General features: G+C 45.2%; 1 protein-coding gene across 1 annotated transcript in view; it reads right to left on the reverse strand.

Moving 5' to 3' along the window:
* LOC115157977 (lysine-specific demethylase 4B) overlaps positions 1–21356 on the reverse strand; it is a gene marked incomplete in the record, with an annotated part of 72532 nt that overhangs the window by 10041 nt on the left and 41135 nt on the right. Inside the window, 8 exon segments of the mRNA XM_029706388.1 lie at positions 2443–2653; positions 3245–3408; positions 4473–4599; positions 5320–5561; positions 5971–6206; positions 8602–8798; positions 15139–15276; positions 18079–18182. Coding sequence (XP_029562248.1) covers positions 2443–2653; positions 3245–3408; positions 4473–4599; positions 5320–5561; positions 5971–6206; positions 8602–8798; positions 15139–15276; positions 18079–18182 — 1419 coding nt within the window.

Genomic DNA, 21356 nt, shown 5'->3' on the forward strand with positions numbered 1-21356 from the left:
AAAGTGTTCACGCCTGAAGGCTCTGGATGGTCATTCAGACATCTGCAGGGGCCATACAGCATTTACTGCGATATGGCAGTACCAGTCAAAACTGTGGACACACCTACTCATTCAAGGGTTTTTCTTTTTCTTTTTTTACATTGTAGAATAATAGTGAAGACATCAACACTATGAAATTGCACATATGGAATAATGTAGAAACCCCAAAAAGTGTTAAACAAATCAAAATATATTTTATATTTGAGATTCTTCAAAGTAGCCACCCTTGGCCCTGATGACAGCTTTGCACACTCTTGGCATTCTCTCAATCAGCTTCAGGAAGTAGTCACCTGGAATGCATTTCAATTAACAAGTGTGCATTTTTGTGGATTTTCTTTCCTTCTTAATGTGTCTGAGCCAATCAGTTGTGTTGTGACAAACCCTATTTGGTAAAAGACCAAGTTCATATTATGGCAAGAACAGCTCAAATAAGCAAAGAGAAATGACAGTCCATCATTACTTTAAGAACTTTTGAATGTCTCTTCAAGTGCAGTCCCATAAACCATCAAGCGCTATGATGAAACTGGCTCTCATGAGGACTCCACAGGAAAGGAAGACCCAGAGTTACCTCTGCTGCAGAGGATACGTTCATTAGAGTTACCAACCTCAGAAATTGCAGCCCAAATAAATGCTTCACAGAGTTCAAGTAACAGACACATCTCAACATCAACTGTTCAGAGGAGACTGCGTGAATCAGGCCTTCATGGTTGAATTGCTGCAAAGAAACCACTACTGAAGGACACCAATAAGAAGAAGAGACTTGCTTGGGCCAAGAAACACAAACAATGGACATTAGACCGGTAGAAATCTGTCCTTTGGTCTGATGAGTCCAAATTTGGTGCCAACCACCATGTCTTTGTGAGAGGCAGAGTAGGTGAACGGTTGATCTCTGCATGTGTGGTTCCCACCATAAAGCATGGAGGAGGAGGTGTTATTCATTTATAATTCAAGCCACACTTAACCAGCATGGCACGCATTCTGCAGCTATATGCCATCTCATCTGATTTGCGCTTAGTGGGACATTTGTTTTTCAACAGGTCAATGACCCAACACACCTCCAAGCTGTGTAAGGGCTATTTGCCCAAGAAGGAGAGTGATGGAATGCTAAATCAGATGACCTGGCCTCCACAATCACTCGAGTTGGACCGCAGAGTGAAGGAAAGTGCTCAGCATATGTGGAAACTCCTTCAAGACTGTTGGAAAAGCATTCCAGGTAAAGCTGGTTGAGAGAATGCCAAGAGTGCGCAAAGCTGTCATCAAGGCAAAGGGTGGCTACTTTGAGAGCTGCCATCTGTCTCAAGGAAGAAAAATAGTACCAGAGATGGAAGAAGAAGCGAGACATACCAGTCACAGTTTTTTTCTGGTTCTTTCTGGTTCAATTGCACTAAGTAGACCAGACCCAGCTGCTATCGCATTGGTGTCTATGGGAGAGCCACCCCCTTAAGTGGCCATGAACTGAAAAAAGTCCTATGCTAAGGCCTGACTCAACTATCTTAATTTATTCACCATCTTTGATAGTACTACGACTTCGGGGGGCAGGCCGGAGAGGAGAGCTTGAGATTTTTCTCCTCTCCCAAGTCCTCTAATCAGAGTAGGGTCACCTGGCTAACATTGTGTGTTGCACGCTAACCGCTCCCCGTGTGTGCGCACGCCAACCGCTCCCTGCCACCTTACCATACAGAGGCAAGCCTAATTGGCTACGCAGCTTAGACTGGCCGAGTAAAAAAATGACACCAAACAATTGTATTTACCTCTTTTTCTGCAGGGGGACAGTTTTAGGGGGGGGGGGGGGGGGGGGGCACACTGGCACAGAAATCCCAGTCAGTTCAGGCTGAGTTGCAGTAAATTAACTAGAACAATTTGATTGGCATTTTGATCCTCGTGGAGAGAAAAATCCTTGCTTCGGGCCTGAGGGGGTGCAAATATGTAATGGGAATTTAAATTAATACGGCGTGCAGTACTACGGACCATTAGTTGGCTGAATAAATACAAGACTTGGGAGAACAGACACAGTAATTACAAACTTAAGTAAACATGGCGGGGGAGTTGAATGACTGGTAATGGTATTAAATGACTGGTTTTGACTGGTTGGTACAGACTGACTGGCATGGATTTACCAGAATTTACACCAGCTTTGTTGGTGTGGGCTTGGTGAGAGTTTGGCCGATTGGTATTGAAGTTTTGAATGTATTAGAGTTGTGTCTGGCTGGTAATTGACTTATGTAAACATGGTGTTTAATCTGGTTGGTATTGGACGTTAGAGAATTTGTTTTTGTGATTGTTTTGACTGATAGCAGCATTTTGACTGGATCGATTTAAACACTGTGCGAGTTTGTCTGTGCGTCTGTCTGGCGCTGTCCGCCTGTCTGTCTGCCTGCACGGTCAACCCGTCTGTCTACTCACTGGAGTGGACCTGCAGGCTGCAGGAGGAGCAGGAGAGCAGCGGGCTGGTGCCGTCGTCTCCCGTGTGGGAGTTGGAAGGCAGCGGCTCTGTGTTGCCTGCCCCGGCGCTGAAGCACATCTCGGGGACCAGCGGATGGGTGCGGCTGCCGCAGCGGGAAACGTTGTGATGGTTGGGGGCACCGGGGCTGTCGATCGGGTATGAGGAGTCCTTCTGGTGTTAAATGAAACAGGGAAGGGCGTTAGAATATTGTTGGGTTCGCCAGGTGGAGTTCAGATCTTGAAAGAGATGGAGACCCCGTACCACTTGAAAAAGAGGAATAAATCCAAAATGGAGCCTTAAATGCAAAAATATTATAATAAACATAATATGTTTATTTGAACATCATGGTGCCCAAAGGTTCCTTGTGAAACATTTTATTTTTTAAAGTTTCCACATGAAGGCACCATCATTTTCGCGCTGTTTGCAACCCTGAAGAAGGCACTCCGTGCCAAAACATTGGTTAGGTGTACCCATTAAATTGCTGGGAGCATATTTAGAGTGTGCAACTTTCTTTCCTTGTATACAGTTGACCTCCGTTAGTAAGCACCCCTACATATATTTTTGGCTGTGCGTCAACAAATGTTTTTTTTTTTTTACTAAACTTTCAATCAAAATGACAGAGCAAATGGTTAACTTTCTTTGACATAGCCCATAGTTGTCAAAGACAACTGTTGCCTGATTGCGATGTTGACAGTGTTTGTGTCATTGCGATACATTACAGCATATACATTGTTCTATTTTAGTCTATGTTATGTGCCCTACCTGTGTGTACGGACAGAACAGAGTGCATACAGCACAGTAGGGTTCCAGGGTGGCCACGGCCGCGTTGAAACCCTTCTCGGCCAGGAAGTTGGGCGTGCGGTTCTGCCACAAGTGGCCTGCCTTCTTCACGTCGCCATCCAGTGGCCAGGGGGAGAAAAGTTCTACTTAGGGAGAAAGGAGAAAAAAGACAAGTCAGATCAGTGGGTCTGGATGAACACAGAACAAGCACGCATGCAAGGATATATGCTCTATCCGGCCTGCAATGCATGTAACACAAGGCCCAAAACAATCCGCAATACTGTGTTTAGACCTGACCAGAGAGGAGAATTTACAATCCTTCCTCCTGCACCTCCCTCTCTGCCTCTCTCTCCGTCTATCGCCAGGCAGCTCAAAGTCACTTTGAAAGCAGTTAATTCGGAGTCATGATCCCGGGATCAATATGTGTCAGTCAGGAAAGAAAAGAAAAGGCGAGAGAGGGAGTGGGGGAAGAAGGGAAACACTTCAGCTACTCTACACTACGTCACGTTGTGTCGTCATCAGCATGGTGTCAATGTGACGTTCTGTCTCCTCCAGAAACCGACCAAAATCAACTTTATTCCTCATTATTTCAATTCACGAGATCGAACGAAACGTGCTTGTCAGCCATCAATAATTGAACCTCTGCGATTCTTGAGCTTGGACGCGACGCAACACAGGACAATACAGCAACTTTGATTGATTTCAAAGGAAGCATTCCCTCAATTGCTGATGGCAATGCCGGATGCCTGCTGGCTGTAGTGTAGCAGGGCCGAAACAGTACAGAATACATTATCCCGAAGACCCTGACTGACCAACTTTGTTTCGTTTTTTCCCTACCATTTACATGTTTTTAGCATCATGATAATAGACCTGGTCCCAGATCCATTCGTGCCGTCTTGCCAAATATAACAACTCTAGCCTTCGCTGTGGCTCAGTTGGTAGAGCATGGTGTTTGCAACGCCAGGGTTGTGGGTTCGATTCCCACGGGGGGCCAGTACAAAAAAAAAAATGCATGAAATTAAATTAAATGTATGCACTCACTACTGTAAGTCGCTCTGGATAAGAGCGTCTGCTAAAATGACTAAAATGTAAAATGTAGCAGTTGGCTGTATACAGCACAAACAGACCTGGGAACAGGCTATCATGACAAAGCCACAGTATTACATTGATATTGTACTGAGTATAAAGACTGTGGTCACGCAGAACCCACCTTCATCACTAGATGTCTCCTGCTTGACGATGGAGAGTGGGGATCGCATGGGGGGTTTGCTGAGGGGGTGCCGGCGACTCTTTTTCACCTCCATCCTCATCTTCAGCTGCTTGGAGTAAGACGACGACTGAGTGGGGGCAAAGGTCATACAACAAAGGTCACCAACAGGTTAATGGGCAAGGTCCTGGGTTGAAATAAACTTCACTTGAATCAACACCCTGATATCCACACTGAGCCTGTTGATTTTTCTAATCCGATTTACCCCGAACCACAATCCACATTAATAATCAATGACTCTATTGCGTTAACCTGACAAATCTGGACCTAATGGGGTTGAGTGTCAGCTAGTTTTAAGTCATGCATTTTCATAAGCCACTGGTTTAGCCCAGTGGCTACGCTGTGCAGATAGGTATGCATTGGATTAAATCAAACACAATACTCTATCAAGCCTAATGGAAAGGTGTGACCATTCTAATACAACAGATTTCTATCTGCAATGTTCAAAAAACGTTTCACGCTAATGATTGGACACCAGGTGTGCAGATGCTCAGACTGATTGGTCAAATAACGTGATAGATGACTGGCCGAATTAGAAGTTGCTCTGCATAGAAGTGTCTACTACATGATAAAAATATACACAGAAAATGTTCAAAGGAAGCCTCAAAACACAGCATGACAATCTGTGCGATTCAAAGCTTGATGCCAGTGTTATGGTTGTTCCATGGTCCAGGGGTGAAGTTTCCCCATAGGTACAGATCTGGAATCAGCCTTCCATCCACCAATCCTAACCTTAACCATTAGTGGGGTATAGGGGCAACTTCACCCTACGCATTCCACCAGTGCTTACCTGCTGCATACCGTTCACATCAAGCTTGCCCTCTGCTGGTAGGTCTGTGTCATTGCTGCCTTTGGGCTGCTTTGGGGGCTGCGGGACTTTAAACGTGGCAAACTTCTCAAAAGCTGCTTGGAAAGAGTTCATGGGGTCGGACGGCAGGGCGAGTTGTTTCTTCTTCTTCTTTTTCTTCTTCTTCTTCTTCTTCTCTCCATTCGCCGTCAAGTGCCACGGGTCTACCTGGGGGTCTTGTAGGCCTACTTGGCAAGATAAATAAAAGAAAGGGATTACTACCGCAGGAAACGTGGAACCTCAATCCAACGTGCCATTGCTTCTTCCAAATCAAAGGTGAAAAAAGGTGTTATCTAATCTCTGTACCACGTATTGGTTCCGATAGGCATTTATTCTGATACGTATTTGATCAGGCGCCGTGTGATTTGGAACGGCAATGTCAGTTAATCTCCCTGAATTAACCAAATTGAAATGGAAACTGACCCCAATGCTGTAGCCAACTTGTGCCTTGTGATACCTCCACCACCCTCCTCACCCTCACCTCCTGGCTCCGGGGGGTGAACTTCCCTGTATCAAGGATCAGCTTCCCCCTCCCCAATCCGAACCTTAACCTTAACCCCCCCCACTTCAACCTACTTCGCCCTACACCCTCACCTCCTGCGGCCTGGGCGGCGAGGGCTTCCTGCCTCTCCCGGTCCTCTCGATCCATTGCCTCCAGGGTCTGCAGGGCCTCGCGGGCCATCCTCTCCTCCCTCTCCTGCCGCCGCTGGGCCTCGCGCTCCTCCACCTGCCGCTGGTAGGCCACGGCGTCCAGCTCGATGCCCTCTTCCGCCAGCACCTTGACCTCCTCCAGCTTCAGCCGGCGCAGCTGCTCCTTCTTCTGTAAAGCTCTGGGGACGGAGGGATGGGGGAGATTGGGACATGAGTGACTGAGGCTTGTTCATTTGAAAGAAAGAAAAAAAAAAAAAAAAAGAAAAAGAGAGAGAGAGAGAGAGAGAGAGAGAGAGAGAGAGAGAGAGAGAGAGAGAGAGAGAGAGAGAGAGAGAGAGAGAGAGAGAGAGAGAGAGAGAGAGAGAGAGAGAGAGAGAGAGAGAGAGAGAGAGAGAGAGAGAGAGAGAGAGAGAGAGAGAGAGAGAGAGAGAGAGAGAGAGAGAGAGAGAGAGAGAGAGAGAGAGAGAGAGAGAGAGAGAGAGAGAAAGAAAGAGAAAGAAAGAAAGAAAGAAATGCAGGACTACAGAATGAGACACCAGAGTCTAAAAGGTTGCTTTCTTGCTGCACACATTTCCACATGTCTGACTGACAAAGCATGGCCTCACAACTGTAGTGTGTGAGAAAGTGATTGACAGTGACGGTTTCCCCCAGCGATGTAATGCCACAGTGTGATTGGCACTCTGCGACCTGACCGTTGTTCTGGCACCTGAGTGAGACCGCAACTAGGGCTGTGGCAGTCATGACATTCTGTCAGCCTGTTATTGTCATACAAAAGAGTGCCGGTCTCACGGTAATTTACCGTTAATTAACATAAAAACACATTTAGCATCTCCAGACCTCCACACATACAAGCAGCCGATGTGCGCATTTGGAACATGTACATAAAAAAAAAAAGTCTAATAAATAATTTTTATTTACGCCATCACGATAAATCCATAATTTATTTTAGGCAGGTTTAAAGAAACCTTATATGATGAAAATGTATTTCAGAAGAACAGAATATGAGTTGGCCTACTGTATGTTATATGGCTATGCGCCATGCCATAGGCTGTTAGCTTGTTCATTTAGCAGACAAGATAGCCTAATATAAAATAATGCATATAAGGTGATCAGATTTTATAGTTTAAAGATTACAATTGAATAAAATAGAAAGGATATTTTTCCCCATTCCAGAGCTAGAGTGCGCAAATGAAGTGGCTACGTTGAGCGTAAAAGTGATCATTTGAAACAGGTCCTATATGCTAGACTTAAGAGTTATTTGGCAACGTTTGTTGTGAATGATACAAACCTTAGAACGCCTTAGATTTTTAAAAGATATACGGGCTGAATGACGCGACTATAGGCTATTGATGATTTGAGAACGTCGGGGAAAAAAAGCTTGCGCTCTGCTCCTTGTCTTAGGATGCACACGCTGTTCTCTCCAGCTCTCGTCAAGTGATCATTATATCACCCGTCAGACTATTCTCAATTTAATCTCGTCTTTACTAATATGTAATGTTTGTTTCGATTTAAAATGGCCCATTATCAAATGGGCAGGAACAGGGGCAAGAGGAAAAACACATATCATCCAGCGGCACCATGTCGGGAAGGCATTCCTGTTATTTTGCCCAAACTCTGTATGCCATTGGCTCTGCAACCCTGTACCTGCAGCTACCCTGTGCTTCATTTGAGAAACCAAGTGAAATCTGTTCGGGAACATCGATAGTAATTGTGTTTTCGCAACAAAACATCTGTTGACAGTCCCTCTCTCTGTGCGCTGGAGAAAGGAATGAAGGAGAGAGAGGAGGAGATGGAAACGCACGGTGGTGAGGTAATGTCGGTCGATTAATTGTGAAAATATATTGTTTTAAATGCCCTATTACTAGGCTATTCAAAATCAAATACAAACTCACTATATCGTAGGCTAACTCTGAATTTGTTTAATATATATATATATATATATATATATGCTATGCATAAGCGCTAATGTGCACAGGGGTGTCCTGAATGAATCATCACCTTAGAAAGCGCTGTCCATTTCGTTGTGTTCGGTTTTTCTACAACGTCCACGTTTTCTCACTCAGTTTCAACCTGTCGTTGAACTTCTTTCTTCAAATTGATCGATCGCAGTGAGGTGAGTTTTAAAAGCGTGATACTGTTTTGATGATAAGTGTTTGATGTGAATTTTAGATTGCATTTGCATTGATGTCAGAGCGGTTAGTGGGGAAAAAGAGGCCTGAGTGCCAGGCCATTAGTGACCTGATGGTCGTTTAGCGAGTTGGGTACTACCAACACATGTCCAGAGTGCATAAGAGGAGATTACCGTGACTCAACGGTCACCTGGAATTTGACTGCGGTCGTGACTCATGACTGCCAGTGTAGTGGTAATGCGGTCACCGCAACATCCCTAACCGCAACCAGAAACATGGCTGACACGGTTCACAGAATGGGGGGAGGACGTATGCAATTATGCTCTTGTACGGCCAATGATGCCCTTCATATTGACCCGGGGAGGGGGAGGGTGGGGGGTTATGAAATTCAATTGTATAGTAAATCTTCTGTAATTGTGATGTCTGTCCGCCTGTCTCCCCTCACCTCTGGAGCAGTTTCTCCCGGTAGGTGACCCGGTTGGCCCTCCAGTGCGCCAGCTCGGGGCTGTTGAGGGTGGTGGGTCGCTGGTGGTCCAGCACGGTGCCGTCCTTGCCCTGTTTCCACTGCTCATAGCGCTCGGGCTGCAGGCAGCGTACGAACACGTCCATGGAGATCTTCACCATGTCCTTACGACACGTACACTGGGGGGGGGGGGGAGAATTGGAATGAGAAAAACTTTATTATCCACACAATGTGGAAACACTGAGGGATAGAGAGGGGGGACGAGTAGATAAAGCAATGAAAAAGGAGGGGAGGTTCACACAAAGTAGACAAAATCCAATATCTAGCCTATATCAATATCTTCTATTTGCATTTTTTTTATTTTTATGATTTCCTTTGTTGCAGCAGCAGCAAGAATCTTACACACAGACATTACGGTCAAATCCTTCTTTAGTGTCTGTCACTGAGAATATACTAAATACAGCCAGAATTGGTTCTGTGGGGGGGGTCACACTTTGACCTTGAATTCTATGTTCGTTAGAGATTTCAATTACCTGAAGTCAAAAAGAGAGTATACTGTACATCAAAGTATGCCGCAAAGTCATCATTGACTTCTACTAGGCGGTGAAAAAAACTCTCAATAGGTTCCTATTCAGGATCCTAACAGTCACTGGCCAATGGGGTTGAACAGATTTCAGCTTTACAGACTTACAGGTTGAAATAAACTAGGATCATAGCCTCAAATCCTCAAGGATTTATATCCAGTTAAACTGAAAATGGGAGATTTCACAAGGGACAGGAAACATGAATAAATAGAGACTTGGTGCTTTCAAACAAGAGGAAATCTGAACTAGTGGCATCAAGTCTAACTGAACAGGACTATACAGCCAGTAAATTGAATTCATAGTATTCATTTGAGTTCCCTCTATAAAATAAAAAGAAAGAGTTCAAACGCACTATATAAAGATCTCAAAATGACACTAAATGGATGACAATGGCATATTTTTACTAGCAATGGCAGGGAATAGGCGTTTGAGAGAGAGAGAGAGAGAGAGAGAGAGAGAGAGAGAGAGAGAGAGAGAGAGAGAGAGAGAGAGAGAGAGAGAGAGAGAGAGAGAGAGAGAGAAAGAGAAATGGTGAGGGGGAATGGATGGATAGACGGAGAGAAAGAGAGAGAGAGAAGAAAGGAGGAGAGAGATGGTGAGAGAGGGGAGATGGAAAGAGAGCAAGAGATGAAAATAAAACTAATTTTCTTTTTGGGCCCCGGTAGGTGTATTATATTTCTGCTTTATTTCCTGAGCTGCGCTGAGAGGCCTTATGTTCAATTACTGGGAACATTCTTCAGGCCTGCCGCGCCTCAGACAGAGACAGGCAGAACAAGTGGAAGGGAGGAAGGGGAAGAGAGAGAGAGAGCAGAGCGCGAGCGAGAGGTACTGGATGGAGAGGAGGGAGGTGGTTGTGGTGGTGAGGGGTTAGTAATAACCACAACAACAAGAGCTAGCCCCCCCACTGCAAACCAATATCCACACACTACATCTCATCTAGGCAGCACTTGAGGGATGGAAGGAATGAGGGGGGGAAACCCGACGGATGAAGCGAAAAGGCGGCTGGTTACCATGGTCGGATTGGGGACTTTCATAAAAACGTCACCGGGAACAGAGGAATAGGTGCGAGACACCACAACACAAATGAAAAGGAGATAAATGTGTCTCTTTGCACTGATGGCTGTGTTGGGAATGGGGAGGGGGACATATTAAGAAGCGCACCAGAGGAAGTAGGAACCAAAAAGATCCCATTTCTGTCGTATAAAACTATTAAGGGAAATGTATAAATGTACCATTTCCGAGAGGGGTGGGTTAGAGGGGGGAGTACATGCTATGCTTAGATGACTTCATTATCGGATGAAAATGCATTTGGAAATGTACAAAATGTCTCCAAAACAACGAGTGACCCCAAGGCCTTCTAACCAATGAGCCCTATAGCCTACTTCACTTTATATCTTAATGAAGTTTAATGATTGTAGGAGAAGTCCTGAGGCAATGTCGCCCCCTATTAGAATAATATCCGACGTTAGGGGAGCTCTTAAAATTCCGCCACCCAACCTCTCTGGCTCCATCTGTCATCCTTTACGAAATAGGTCTGGACTTTTACTGTCTCCGGTCCCATTGGCAGCGGTGACTGATAGAGCTCCTCTTTAAAAATCCCAATATTTGTGATTCTACAACCTGCTCGAGAAAAATAGTCTCACTAGTCCCATGTGGCTCAGGTGGTAACGCGTAGGAAAATGTACGCACATATGATCGTAAGTCGATTTGGATAAAAGTGTCTGCTAAATCAGAGGTTCCCAAATGTTTCACTCGGGGGGGCCCCCCATCCAGCATTGGGGGACAACCTGCTCCCCCTGCGCGCGCCACATCTATTTCTATGGGTACAAGCACTATTCATCACACAAACTTTCCAAACACACACACGTCTTGCTGGTGGAGGGAATTTGTGTATTTTCTACAATTCTACACAATTTGTCATGGGGTGCAAATAACATTTTGCAGTTATAAAGCACATTTTCTTGCAATTCTATACATTTTGCCATGTCTAATGTGTATTCATGTGATATTTGAGTGACACAAAAATTAAAACGATATCTACGGACAAAAAAAACTTCTTTTTTTTTGGTTGGCTGACATAGGCTAGTTCATCTGGACATTGCTGACAAGCTACAAATAGGTCTACGGTCTGCAGTGACTGACATGACAAGAGGACTGATGAGTCACTAGCCAATTTCAAAATTGCACCTTTTGCATTCTACTATTACAACTTTCAAGAGTAAGTTGAAAGCCGGGACTGAGTTCCTTTAAAAAAGACCCCCAGCGGGCCTCCCGAGTAGCGCAGCGGTCTAAGGCACTGCATCTCAGTGCTAGAGGCGTCACTACAGACCTGGGTTCGGTCCCAGGCCGCGATCGGGAGTTCCATCGGGCGGCGCACAATTGGCCCAGCATCGCCCATGTTAGGGGAGGGTTTGGCGGGGGGGGGGTCTTTACTTGGCTAATCGCGCTCTAACGACTCCTTGTGGCGGGCCGGGTGCCTGCAGGCTGACCTCCGTCGTCAGTTGAACGGTGTTTCCTCCGGCACAGTGGTGCGGCTGGCTTTCTGGGTTAAGCAGGCGGGTGTTGAGAAGCACCTTCGCCTCCTGAGCCGGTTGGGGAGATGCAGCGATGAGACAAGATCGAAATTGGGGAGAAAATGGGGTAATTATAACCCCCCCTCCCCCCGCCGACCCTTCCCTGCGCGCCCCACAGTTTGGGAACCACTTTGCTAAATGGCATCTATTAATATATCACTAGATGCGAAAAAAGCTGCGTTTTGAAACAGTGAACATTCTCTCTTATACCGCACATGAAAGTATTACAGCTAGACAGACAACAGTAACATCTTAGTGAACTTTGACCACAGAGTCATGGAAGTCCATCTAATGCGGAAATGTACAAGGCTTGAAATAGTGACAGTGTGAAGATTGTAAGTGAGCGTTTTTATTTGCTGTGCGGGGGTGTGTGATTAAATCACATGTGGTATGTTTCATAAGTGCGTGTGCGTGTGTGTGTGTGTGTGTGTTTGCCTGGTTTGCCCTCCAGCCTCAGTTGCAGAGACCCTGCTAACGAGCTCTTCCATTAAAAACACACATGGAGGCCAAACCAGGCAAACTCAAATAATGACTTGCTCGCTCCCCATCGCACCGCTTTCTCTCCTCGTTTAATGACAACAGCTGCACAGAGTGAGGAAGTGGAGAGAGGGAAACAAAGGGGGGGGGGGAATCAAGTTTACAACCGTTAATGAGTCTGTAGTGTACTGTACTGTCTTGTCCTCTCGTCTGCACCCATAGGAGAGTATCCTTCAAGTTTACTACAGCTGGGCTAGACTTTTCCTGGCATTTGGATGCACGCAGACTTCCAGAGGAAAAACAAACAACAGCACTAGACAAACTCCCATTCGTTTGAAATTAATTGGAAGTTACTGAGCTAAACCGAGCAGGTAGAGGAACGACAGTGGTTTTCTGGGGAAAGCTCAAAAACAAATGCTAACATTTTCATGCATATTGCATAAGGAAGCAGTCACTTGCGTTCACAACTGCCACCAGGAATAAAAAAGAACGCAAGCTTATTTGGGCACAACTTAGCGGGTGATATCAGATTCAGTGACGCACAGACAGACACGACGTTGACGCCTGCCGTCGTGCTCTGATTTTCTAGTAAGAGCCACCAGATATTAACATGGCAGTCTGTTGTCAGTTCAGCCCGGCATTATCCCACAATAACAAGTGAAATGACAATACATACACTTAGTTTATAGCCTGCTCAAAATCAAATCAAATTTTATTGGTCTCATACACATATTTAGCAGATGTTATTGCGGGTGTAGTGAAACGCTCCAGGCCTAGAGCGTACGCAAGAATGCGCACACACACAAACGCAAACCCACCCACCCACACACACACACACACAAACCACAATGATAATGCTTTAGCCTTCAGCATCCGCAGCACTCCTTATCAAAGCCCATCAGCTCTAACCCAAACAAACAAGCGTACACAAACAAATATCACTATTCGGAGAGTGAGTCATCTGCAATTCTCTTTGAAAGATGAAAGCAAGGGAAATGTATCTTCTATTCATACAGTGTGATGAACGTCCATTCACAACACTCCGTTCTTGGGGCCCATAGGGAACCGCGCCACTGTCTTGTAGTTTCTCGCCTGTTTATTTAGCGTTCCCTACGAGCACAAGACGTGAAAAGACGTACTTTGGGTTTACATTGACACTGCCTTGGGAGGCTACAATGAGATAAGGGTAGCACAGTATCATTGCTCCGTGAACAAACATAGCCTACCTAAGTGACTGCAAGAGGACTACTAAAAACAAGAAGACCACTAAAAACAAGAAGACCGTGGCTGTAACTAGTAGGTGCTGGTAGACAGGACAGATGGCTGTATCGCATTAGTGGATACTCACACTGCCTCCAGGGCAGGTCTACCAGTTTTGACTAGCAGAAGTGACTTTTTTGTTACAGGTTAGGAGAATTCATGTGCAAGTTAGGAGAATTAGGTTAAGGTTAGGAAAAGGGTTAGGGTTAGCTAAAAAAAAAAAATGCAAAAATTGCCCCTAACGTGACTCGAAAATATCTAGCTACAACCAGGCAGAACAGTCTTGGTTTCTATTAATGCAATTCTGCAGACAGATGGGTCCGCTATTACAGCCTCTCAGCTTTAGTAGACAGGAAACTTGCAACAAGCCACACAGCCCAAAGTGACAGATCCGACTCGAAGGACCATCTTCCCTGTCGTGTCGAGAGGAAGAGAATAGGGCTTGGCAGAGAGGACGGAGGGGAACAAACGAAAGATGGGGAAAGGAGTGGACAGACGAATCCTAGAGAGAGAGAGCAAAAGAGAGCGAGAGAGCAAGAGAGAGAGAGCATGTGCGAAAGAGAAAGAGAGAGAAATCAACATATGGCTTTCAGTGCCCAAGCTGTTCTTTCTTTCCCATTGCTCTGGCACTTTCCGGAGCAGCCTGTCAACTCGCTGACACAAAATGGAGGGCAAAGCTGACCAATTCGTCTCTATCAAATTCAGACAGAACTGTGAGGGAGGGCTCCCTGGCCAGTGGACTGTGACCGGCGCTGAGAGGGGTCGGGGGGCGGCGGCTGGGTTAAGTACGTCAGAGAGACCATGTGGGAAGGAGAGGGGCTTCTAGTAGCCCTCTGGTTCTTAAAAACAGTTGGCCGCACAGAGATGGAGAGCAGAGCCCACTACCGCAGCACACTGAACTGGCGTCCTCATAAATCTGACACGAAGCCAGGCAGAGACAAAGAGGGACTGTGTGTCGCATCGTGTGTGTGTGTGTGTGTGTGTGTGTGTGTGTGTGTGTGTGTTTACGCGCGGCAGCGTCCCTTACAGGTAAAGTCTCGGTCAAATCCACAAAGTGCAAGAATAAGAAAAAAAATATGAACAGCAAAAAAATGAAAAACAATACCTAGTTTGCCTTCTGCGAGAGGAGAGGAAGACATGAATAGAAAAAGGAGATCACAAAGGAGAGGGAAGAAGAAACAGGCGACGTGAGACAGCTTACAGATGATCCTGTGACGCGGGTCCCCCTTTGCCACACGATAAACACACTACACACAGAAACACGCGCCGATTACCTCATGCTCAAGGCGTAAAACAGTTTGGGTGAGCACTGGGCTGTAGAACCGGTATCCCAAGTATGCAATTGCATGATTGTGTATGAGGAAACAGGTAGCATGCGTAGTAGAGTACAACACATGGATTCAATCTTCACTAGCGGTCCGCAAACGCAAATACAACTTAAGCTAGCTTTAGTCAAGGTGACAGCTAACTTCAGGGCTAAGGGACGATGGCGTCATGCTAAATCTATCTGCAAACGCCCCCAACTACACCTGTCTATATGCAACTTAAAATGGCAGTCCGTTATAGTGCTGTGTGTTTGTAGGGGACACTGAGGTGACCGTCTGGTCTAGTGTGCATTGACCCACCTGTGTTGCCATCTTGCCGTAGTCGATCCAGCGCAGGGTGGCAAAGTTGGTGGACTCGGCGCAGTTGAAGCCGTGGTTGAAACCGGCGTGGTAGCCATAGGGAAAGGTGACCATGAACTCGCCTTCTTCCTGAGTGATCTGGAGAGAGGGACGAGTTAAATGTATAACGTCCCTCTGCGATTTTATGATATTAAACCAACAGGATGCAGTTGAATAATCTAGTGTTACTTCCACATGAATCCATATCTGAACATTCTGTTTCAGTTCGGATGACTGACCCTGAAAACTGTAAATAGTCGCATCAAAATGTTCAGTCAAACACAAAAACACAACATTAAATGTACATTAACTGACTGAGCATGCAAACTCATAAAACTCCATATCGATATCGCATAAGAAAACAGTGTTATTAACCCAAGTTGAGATGGTCGGAGACGTGCTAAAAGTATTAAAGTGAGTTACACTCAAGGAAACTCCATTTGGACGGATAGACTCGGCAAAAACAGGGTATTCGCAAGCCCTGCAACCCAGCCATGGATAACAAAAACACAGGGGCTAGCTCTTAATATCCACAATCATTTAAGTGCTGATGGGAAGGCGGATTTGCTTTCTCAACCCCCCCCCTTCTCTTCTTCCCTCCACCTCTCCCTCACTTGAGCTGCCTGGCGGCTCCAGCTCCTAGAGAACCATTTGCGGCGGTACAAGCGCAATTAGACTGAAGCCAGCGAGCATGGCGCAGGGAATTAGCCAGCCCGCGCAAATGAACATTTGCATTTGGTTGCGCTTTCATTCTGAGGCAGGGCCATCATTTACTGAGAGCCGGAGAGGCTGAAGAAGACACAGCTCACCAGTCCCCTCTGCATCTCTTCGAAATGAAGCCTGACAAATGATTGAGGTTTCTATTTCAACACTCCTGGGTTTTCTGTGTTTAACTACTATTACTTCAGGGTCACTGGCAAGAAATATTACATTATTTTTGCACTCAAAAATAAAAGTTTTCTACAGGTGGACTTCAAATACGCTAGAAGTTTTGGACCCTTGCTCTTAACCGCCTCTTCATCAGTTCACCTCATCGCTCCTCTCCAAGAGGAACGCAGAATCTTTTCAGCTATAACCATTGACTAGTTAGGACTAGCGCTCATGATAGAGGAGGCACATGAACTCAGCCTTAAGGAAGTGTAGAGATGGGAGACAGGCAGGCAGTGTGACGGAAGAGAGAGAGAGTGGGAGGTAAAACAGAGTAGTCCCAATATCAAAGGCTGTTTTTCTCCTCTTGTAGCTGCAACAAAGCCGGTGTTATTTTTACACTCAAATCAAGGGAGACGCTCTCGGTGTGTGTCAGGTAACACGGTCCCTGTGATAACGACACCACGAAGGAAAACGGCAAAAAGGAAAGAGAAAAAAAAGGGAAATACTTTTTTTTAACTTGGGGAAAAAGCCGAACTCTGCAGACAGTAGAGAACTGTGTATGCCCGTATTAGAAACGTACACTTTTTTAATCTTCAATTTATTTCGCACCGTGAGAGTTTCTATCTCCTACAATTATTATCCATAGAAAAAATTAACATAGTGATTCATTTTCTATCGCGGAAATGTGAAAATATGGAAATTGAAATGTAACCAAGGCTCATGGTTCAATCTCCATCATCATTTAGTGTGAAGTGAAGCTATGGTCTTTATATAAAGATGTCATCAATCTCATTATCAACTTTTCAATACTGTGTGTCTGTGTGTGTGTGTGTGTGTGTGTACACTGCATATGCCTATATGTGCGAGTAACGGAGTTAAAAACATACGGTAAGCTCATTCCCCAGCTAGCTTGAAATGTTGCCATCCAATTGGTACCTTTTGGGTGGCTCAACCCGTTGGAACGTTGTCAAGGGGGGGGGGTCACGTGTATTGCAAAGCAGAGGATCACTGGTTCGACCCCAGTGTGGGCCGGTCGGACAGCGGAAGAAGCTAAGCTGTCAGCAGCACACTTGATCCCCGTTACATGCGCACGTGTTGCGCAGGCCTACATGTTCGCACACATGTTAGCGTGTTCACTTCTACGTCCATCCATCCACTCCTCTTCTGCAATTTCCCTGTCGTTCGTCCCGTAGGTTGACTGGAGATCACCCACACACCGACATCAACTTCAGCATGCCTCCTGACCCAGCCATCCTCATCTAATGTGCCATTAACCTCCACTTTGCTCAGCGATGGCAGGCTTTCATACACCCCGTTAATTTTTTATCTGCGGTCGGTGCTAGAGTCAGCTAGTCATATGGGGTGTGTCCCAAATGGACCCCTATTTTCTATATAGTGCGCCACTTTTGACCTGAGCCCGGTAGGCCCAGGTGAAAAGTAGTGCACTAAATAGGGTGCCATTTGGGAGACAAACATGCACTGAGCCAAGCTTCCATGTCCTCTTACAGGTTGAAGAATTGCAATTGTGGTTCAGCATAGGGTTCCATTCAAAGGGGTTATTACAAAAACTGCCTTTGGTGGTCGATTGTCTCCTTTCTGAGAGCTGTTTGACAGGTTAAAAGTGGTTATGTGATGAAATGAGTTATATTGCATTACCCGGGAATATCCGTCAAATATAGATGGTCAAATTGAAAGGTGTTAGAGAAGTGTTATTGGTTAAATGTATGTATGTATGACATACACCAAATGGATGTGGTCACAGAATGTAACATTACTTCACTTACTTCCACAATTAACCCTGACGGAACATTTCTGTTGCTTTCAAACTTTAGAGCCCAGGGGCTGTATGTATCAAGAGTCGCAGAGTAGGATGTTGGTCTAAGATTAGTCCCCCCCCCCCATGTCCATTCATTATAATCTAAAAGGCAACTGGTCCTAGATCAGCAGTCCTGTTGTGACATGCTTAATGAATTCGGGCACCAGCCTTTTCCAGACCCCAATTTCAACCCCCAACTGTGTCCTGCTACCTACCCTGTCGAAGGGGATGCTGTACTTCTTCAATATGGACGGGGAGATGAGAGTCATCTTGTGGCGGAGGAAGGCGTCGCAGCCCTGGGAACTGCCTGGGAAGAAACCTGCAGGTAAAAAATTAATCAAAAACGCCACATTACTAAATTGCATCCCATTTAGGGTTGAATGGTGGGAACCCGGTTACCGAGATTCACCGGGATCTACCACCCAAAACAACTCCCTTTTCCCAGGATAAATAACTGTGAGAAACAGGTAAATTATAATCAATTAGTTATATGTACAGCATGGCGTGAAATGGAACTGTTAAATTATATGCAACGTCTAAATATGGCTTCTCTACGGCCTCGTAGAGGGTGGGGACAGACTCAGTATGGAGCACAGTGCATGTAGACCTATCATCTCATCATGGTGACTATTATTCTTGTTGTGACACGTAGGCATGCATTTGCTGTAGCATAGTCTATGCTACAGTAATATAAAGACAGAATGGGCGTCTAATTTACCCATCTCCATCTGCCTTTCGTGGGTCACATTTTCTTTTTGTAAAGATTTTTTTTTTTTTTTTTAATCGCAGCTGCAGATTTTTACAAAACAGCCTGTCACTCAAATATCGTTTGTGCGAGCACTCTCTCTCGCAGTCTCTCTCTCTCTCTCTATCAACTCTATTCAAATTGCATCCAAAAATAGATAATCCTGTTTTTGATTGATACAGTGCATTCGGAAAGTATTCAGAACCCTTCCCTTTTCCACATTCTGTTATGTTACAGCCTTATTCTAAAATTGATTAAACAAACATTTTCCCTCATCAATCTACACACAAAAACCCTATAATGACAAAGTGAAACAGATATACCTGAGACCCTTTGCTATGAGACTCGAAATTTAGCTCAGGTTTCCATTGATCATCCTTGAGATGTTTCTACAACTTAATTGGAGTCCACTTGTGGGAAATTCAAATTGATTCGACATGATTTGGAAAGGCATACACCTGTATGGTCGAAGGAATTGTCCGTAGAGCTCAGAGACAGGATTGTGTCGAGGCACAGATCTGGGGAAGGGTATCAAAACATGTCCGCAGCATTGAAGGTCCCCAAGAACACAGTGGCCTCCATCATTCTTAAATGGAAGAAGTTTGGAACCACCAAGACTTTTCCTAGAGCTGGCCACCTGGGCAAACTGAGCAATCAGGGGAGAAGGGCCTTGGTCAGGGATGTGACCAAGAACCCAATGGTCACTGACAGAGCTCCAGAGTTCCTTTGTGGAGATGGGAGAACCTTTCAGAAGGACAACCATCTCTGCACCAATCAGGCCTTTATGGTAGAATGGCCAGATGGAAGCCACTCCTCAGTAAAAGGCACATGATAGCACCTAAAGGACTTTGACCTTGAGAAACAAGATTCTCTGGTCTGATAAAGCCAAGGTTGAAATCTTTGGCCTGAATGCTAAACGTCATGTCTGGAGAAAACCTGGTACCATCCCTACGGTGAAGCATGGTGGTGGCAGCATCATGCTGTGGGGATATTTTTCAGCGGCAGGGACAGGAGACTATTCAGGATCGAGGGAAAGATGAACAGAGCAAAATACAGAGAGATCCTTGATGAAAACCTGCTCCAGAGTACTCAAAACCTCAGACTGGGGCGAAGGTTCACCTTCCAACAGGACAATGACCGTAAGCACACAGCCAAGACAATGCAGGAGTGGCTTCAGGATAGGTCTCTGAATGTCCTGGAGTGGCCCAGCCTGAGCCCGGACTTGAACCCGATCGAACATCTCTGGAGAGCATAGCTGTGCAGCGACGCTCCCCATCAAACCTGACAGAGCTTGAGAGGATCTGCAGTGAAGAATGGAAGAAACTTCCCAAATACATGTGTGCCAAGCGTGTAGCGTCATACGCAAGAAGACTTGAGGCTGTAATCGCTGCCAAAGGCGCTTTAACAAAGTACTGAGTAAAGGGGTCTAAACACTTATGTAAATGGGATATTTCATTTATTTATACATTTGTAAATATGTCTAAAAACCTGTTTCTGCTTCATCATTATGGGGTATTGTGTGCAGATTGATGAGGACAAAAAAATATATATTTGAATTTGTATTTATTAGGGATCTCCATTAGCTGCTGATAAAGCCGGAATTCTTCCTGGGGTCCAAACCTATTAAAGCACTTACATTACATATAAAACAAAAGATAAAACAGTACATCATAACATTATTACACCACTACATATCTACAATACAAAATGTTTAATACCACCATACAACAATATTACAATCCATGCGTATGCATGTGTCTATATCATTGTGTCTCTTCAGAGTCCCTGTTGTTCCATAAGGTGTATTTTTACCTGTTTTTTAAAATCTGATTCTACTGCTTGCATCAATTATCTGATGTGGAATAGAGTTCCATCTAGTAATGGCTCTAAGTAGTACTGTGCGCCTCCCATAGTCTGTTCTGGACTTGGGGACTGTGAAGAGGCCTCTGGTGGCATGTCTTGTTGGGTATGCATGGGTGTCCGAGCTGTGTGCAAGTATTTTAAAACAGACAGCTCGGTATTCAGCTTGTCAACACCTCTTACAAAAACATGTAGTGATGAAGTCAATCTCTCTTCCACTTTGAGCCATGAGAGATTGACATGCATGTCATTAACGTTAGCTCTCCGTGTACCTTTAAGGGCCAGCCGTGCTGCCCTGTTCTGAGCCAACTGCAATTTTCATAAGTCCCTCTTTGTGGCACCTGACCACACTACTGAACAGTAGTCTAGGTGCGACAAAACTAGGGCCTGTAGGACCTGCCTTGTTGATAGTGTTGTTAAGAAGGCAGAGCAGCGTTGCTTTGTCTGTAGGCTTGGGCTCATTGGGCTCACTGTCCTGTTGAAGACAGAGCAGCAGAATAAGGATGTAATATAACAAAACGTGGAAAAAGTCAAAGGGTCTAAATACACACCGAATGCACTGTATATATATTGTAGAACAGCACAATCATTTGTGCTTTTTTGGGGCTTGGGCTCATTAAATGTAGGGCTCATAAAATGTATTTAAATGTATGGATCCGGTAGCATCAGGCTTGAATCAAATCCAGATATAGGCCTATTTATGTGCTTTATAATTCTTTTGAATGACACCTCTGGTTTTGGTGGGAAATACCGGGTTACCCAGGAGAAAAGTGATATATTCTCGGGATGGAACATTTGTAAAATACCGGAAAAATATTCAACCCTAATCCCATTGTCTGAATTGACCAGTTGTGGCATCCATAGTGAAACGTATTCCTCTATGTGAAA

Source organism: Salmo trutta, chromosome 22 (assembly GCF_901001165.1).
Source record: "Salmo trutta chromosome 22, fSalTru1.1, whole genome shotgun sequence".
NCBI classification, from domain to species: domain Eukaryota; kingdom Metazoa; phylum Chordata; class Actinopteri; order Salmoniformes; family Salmonidae; genus Salmo; species Salmo trutta.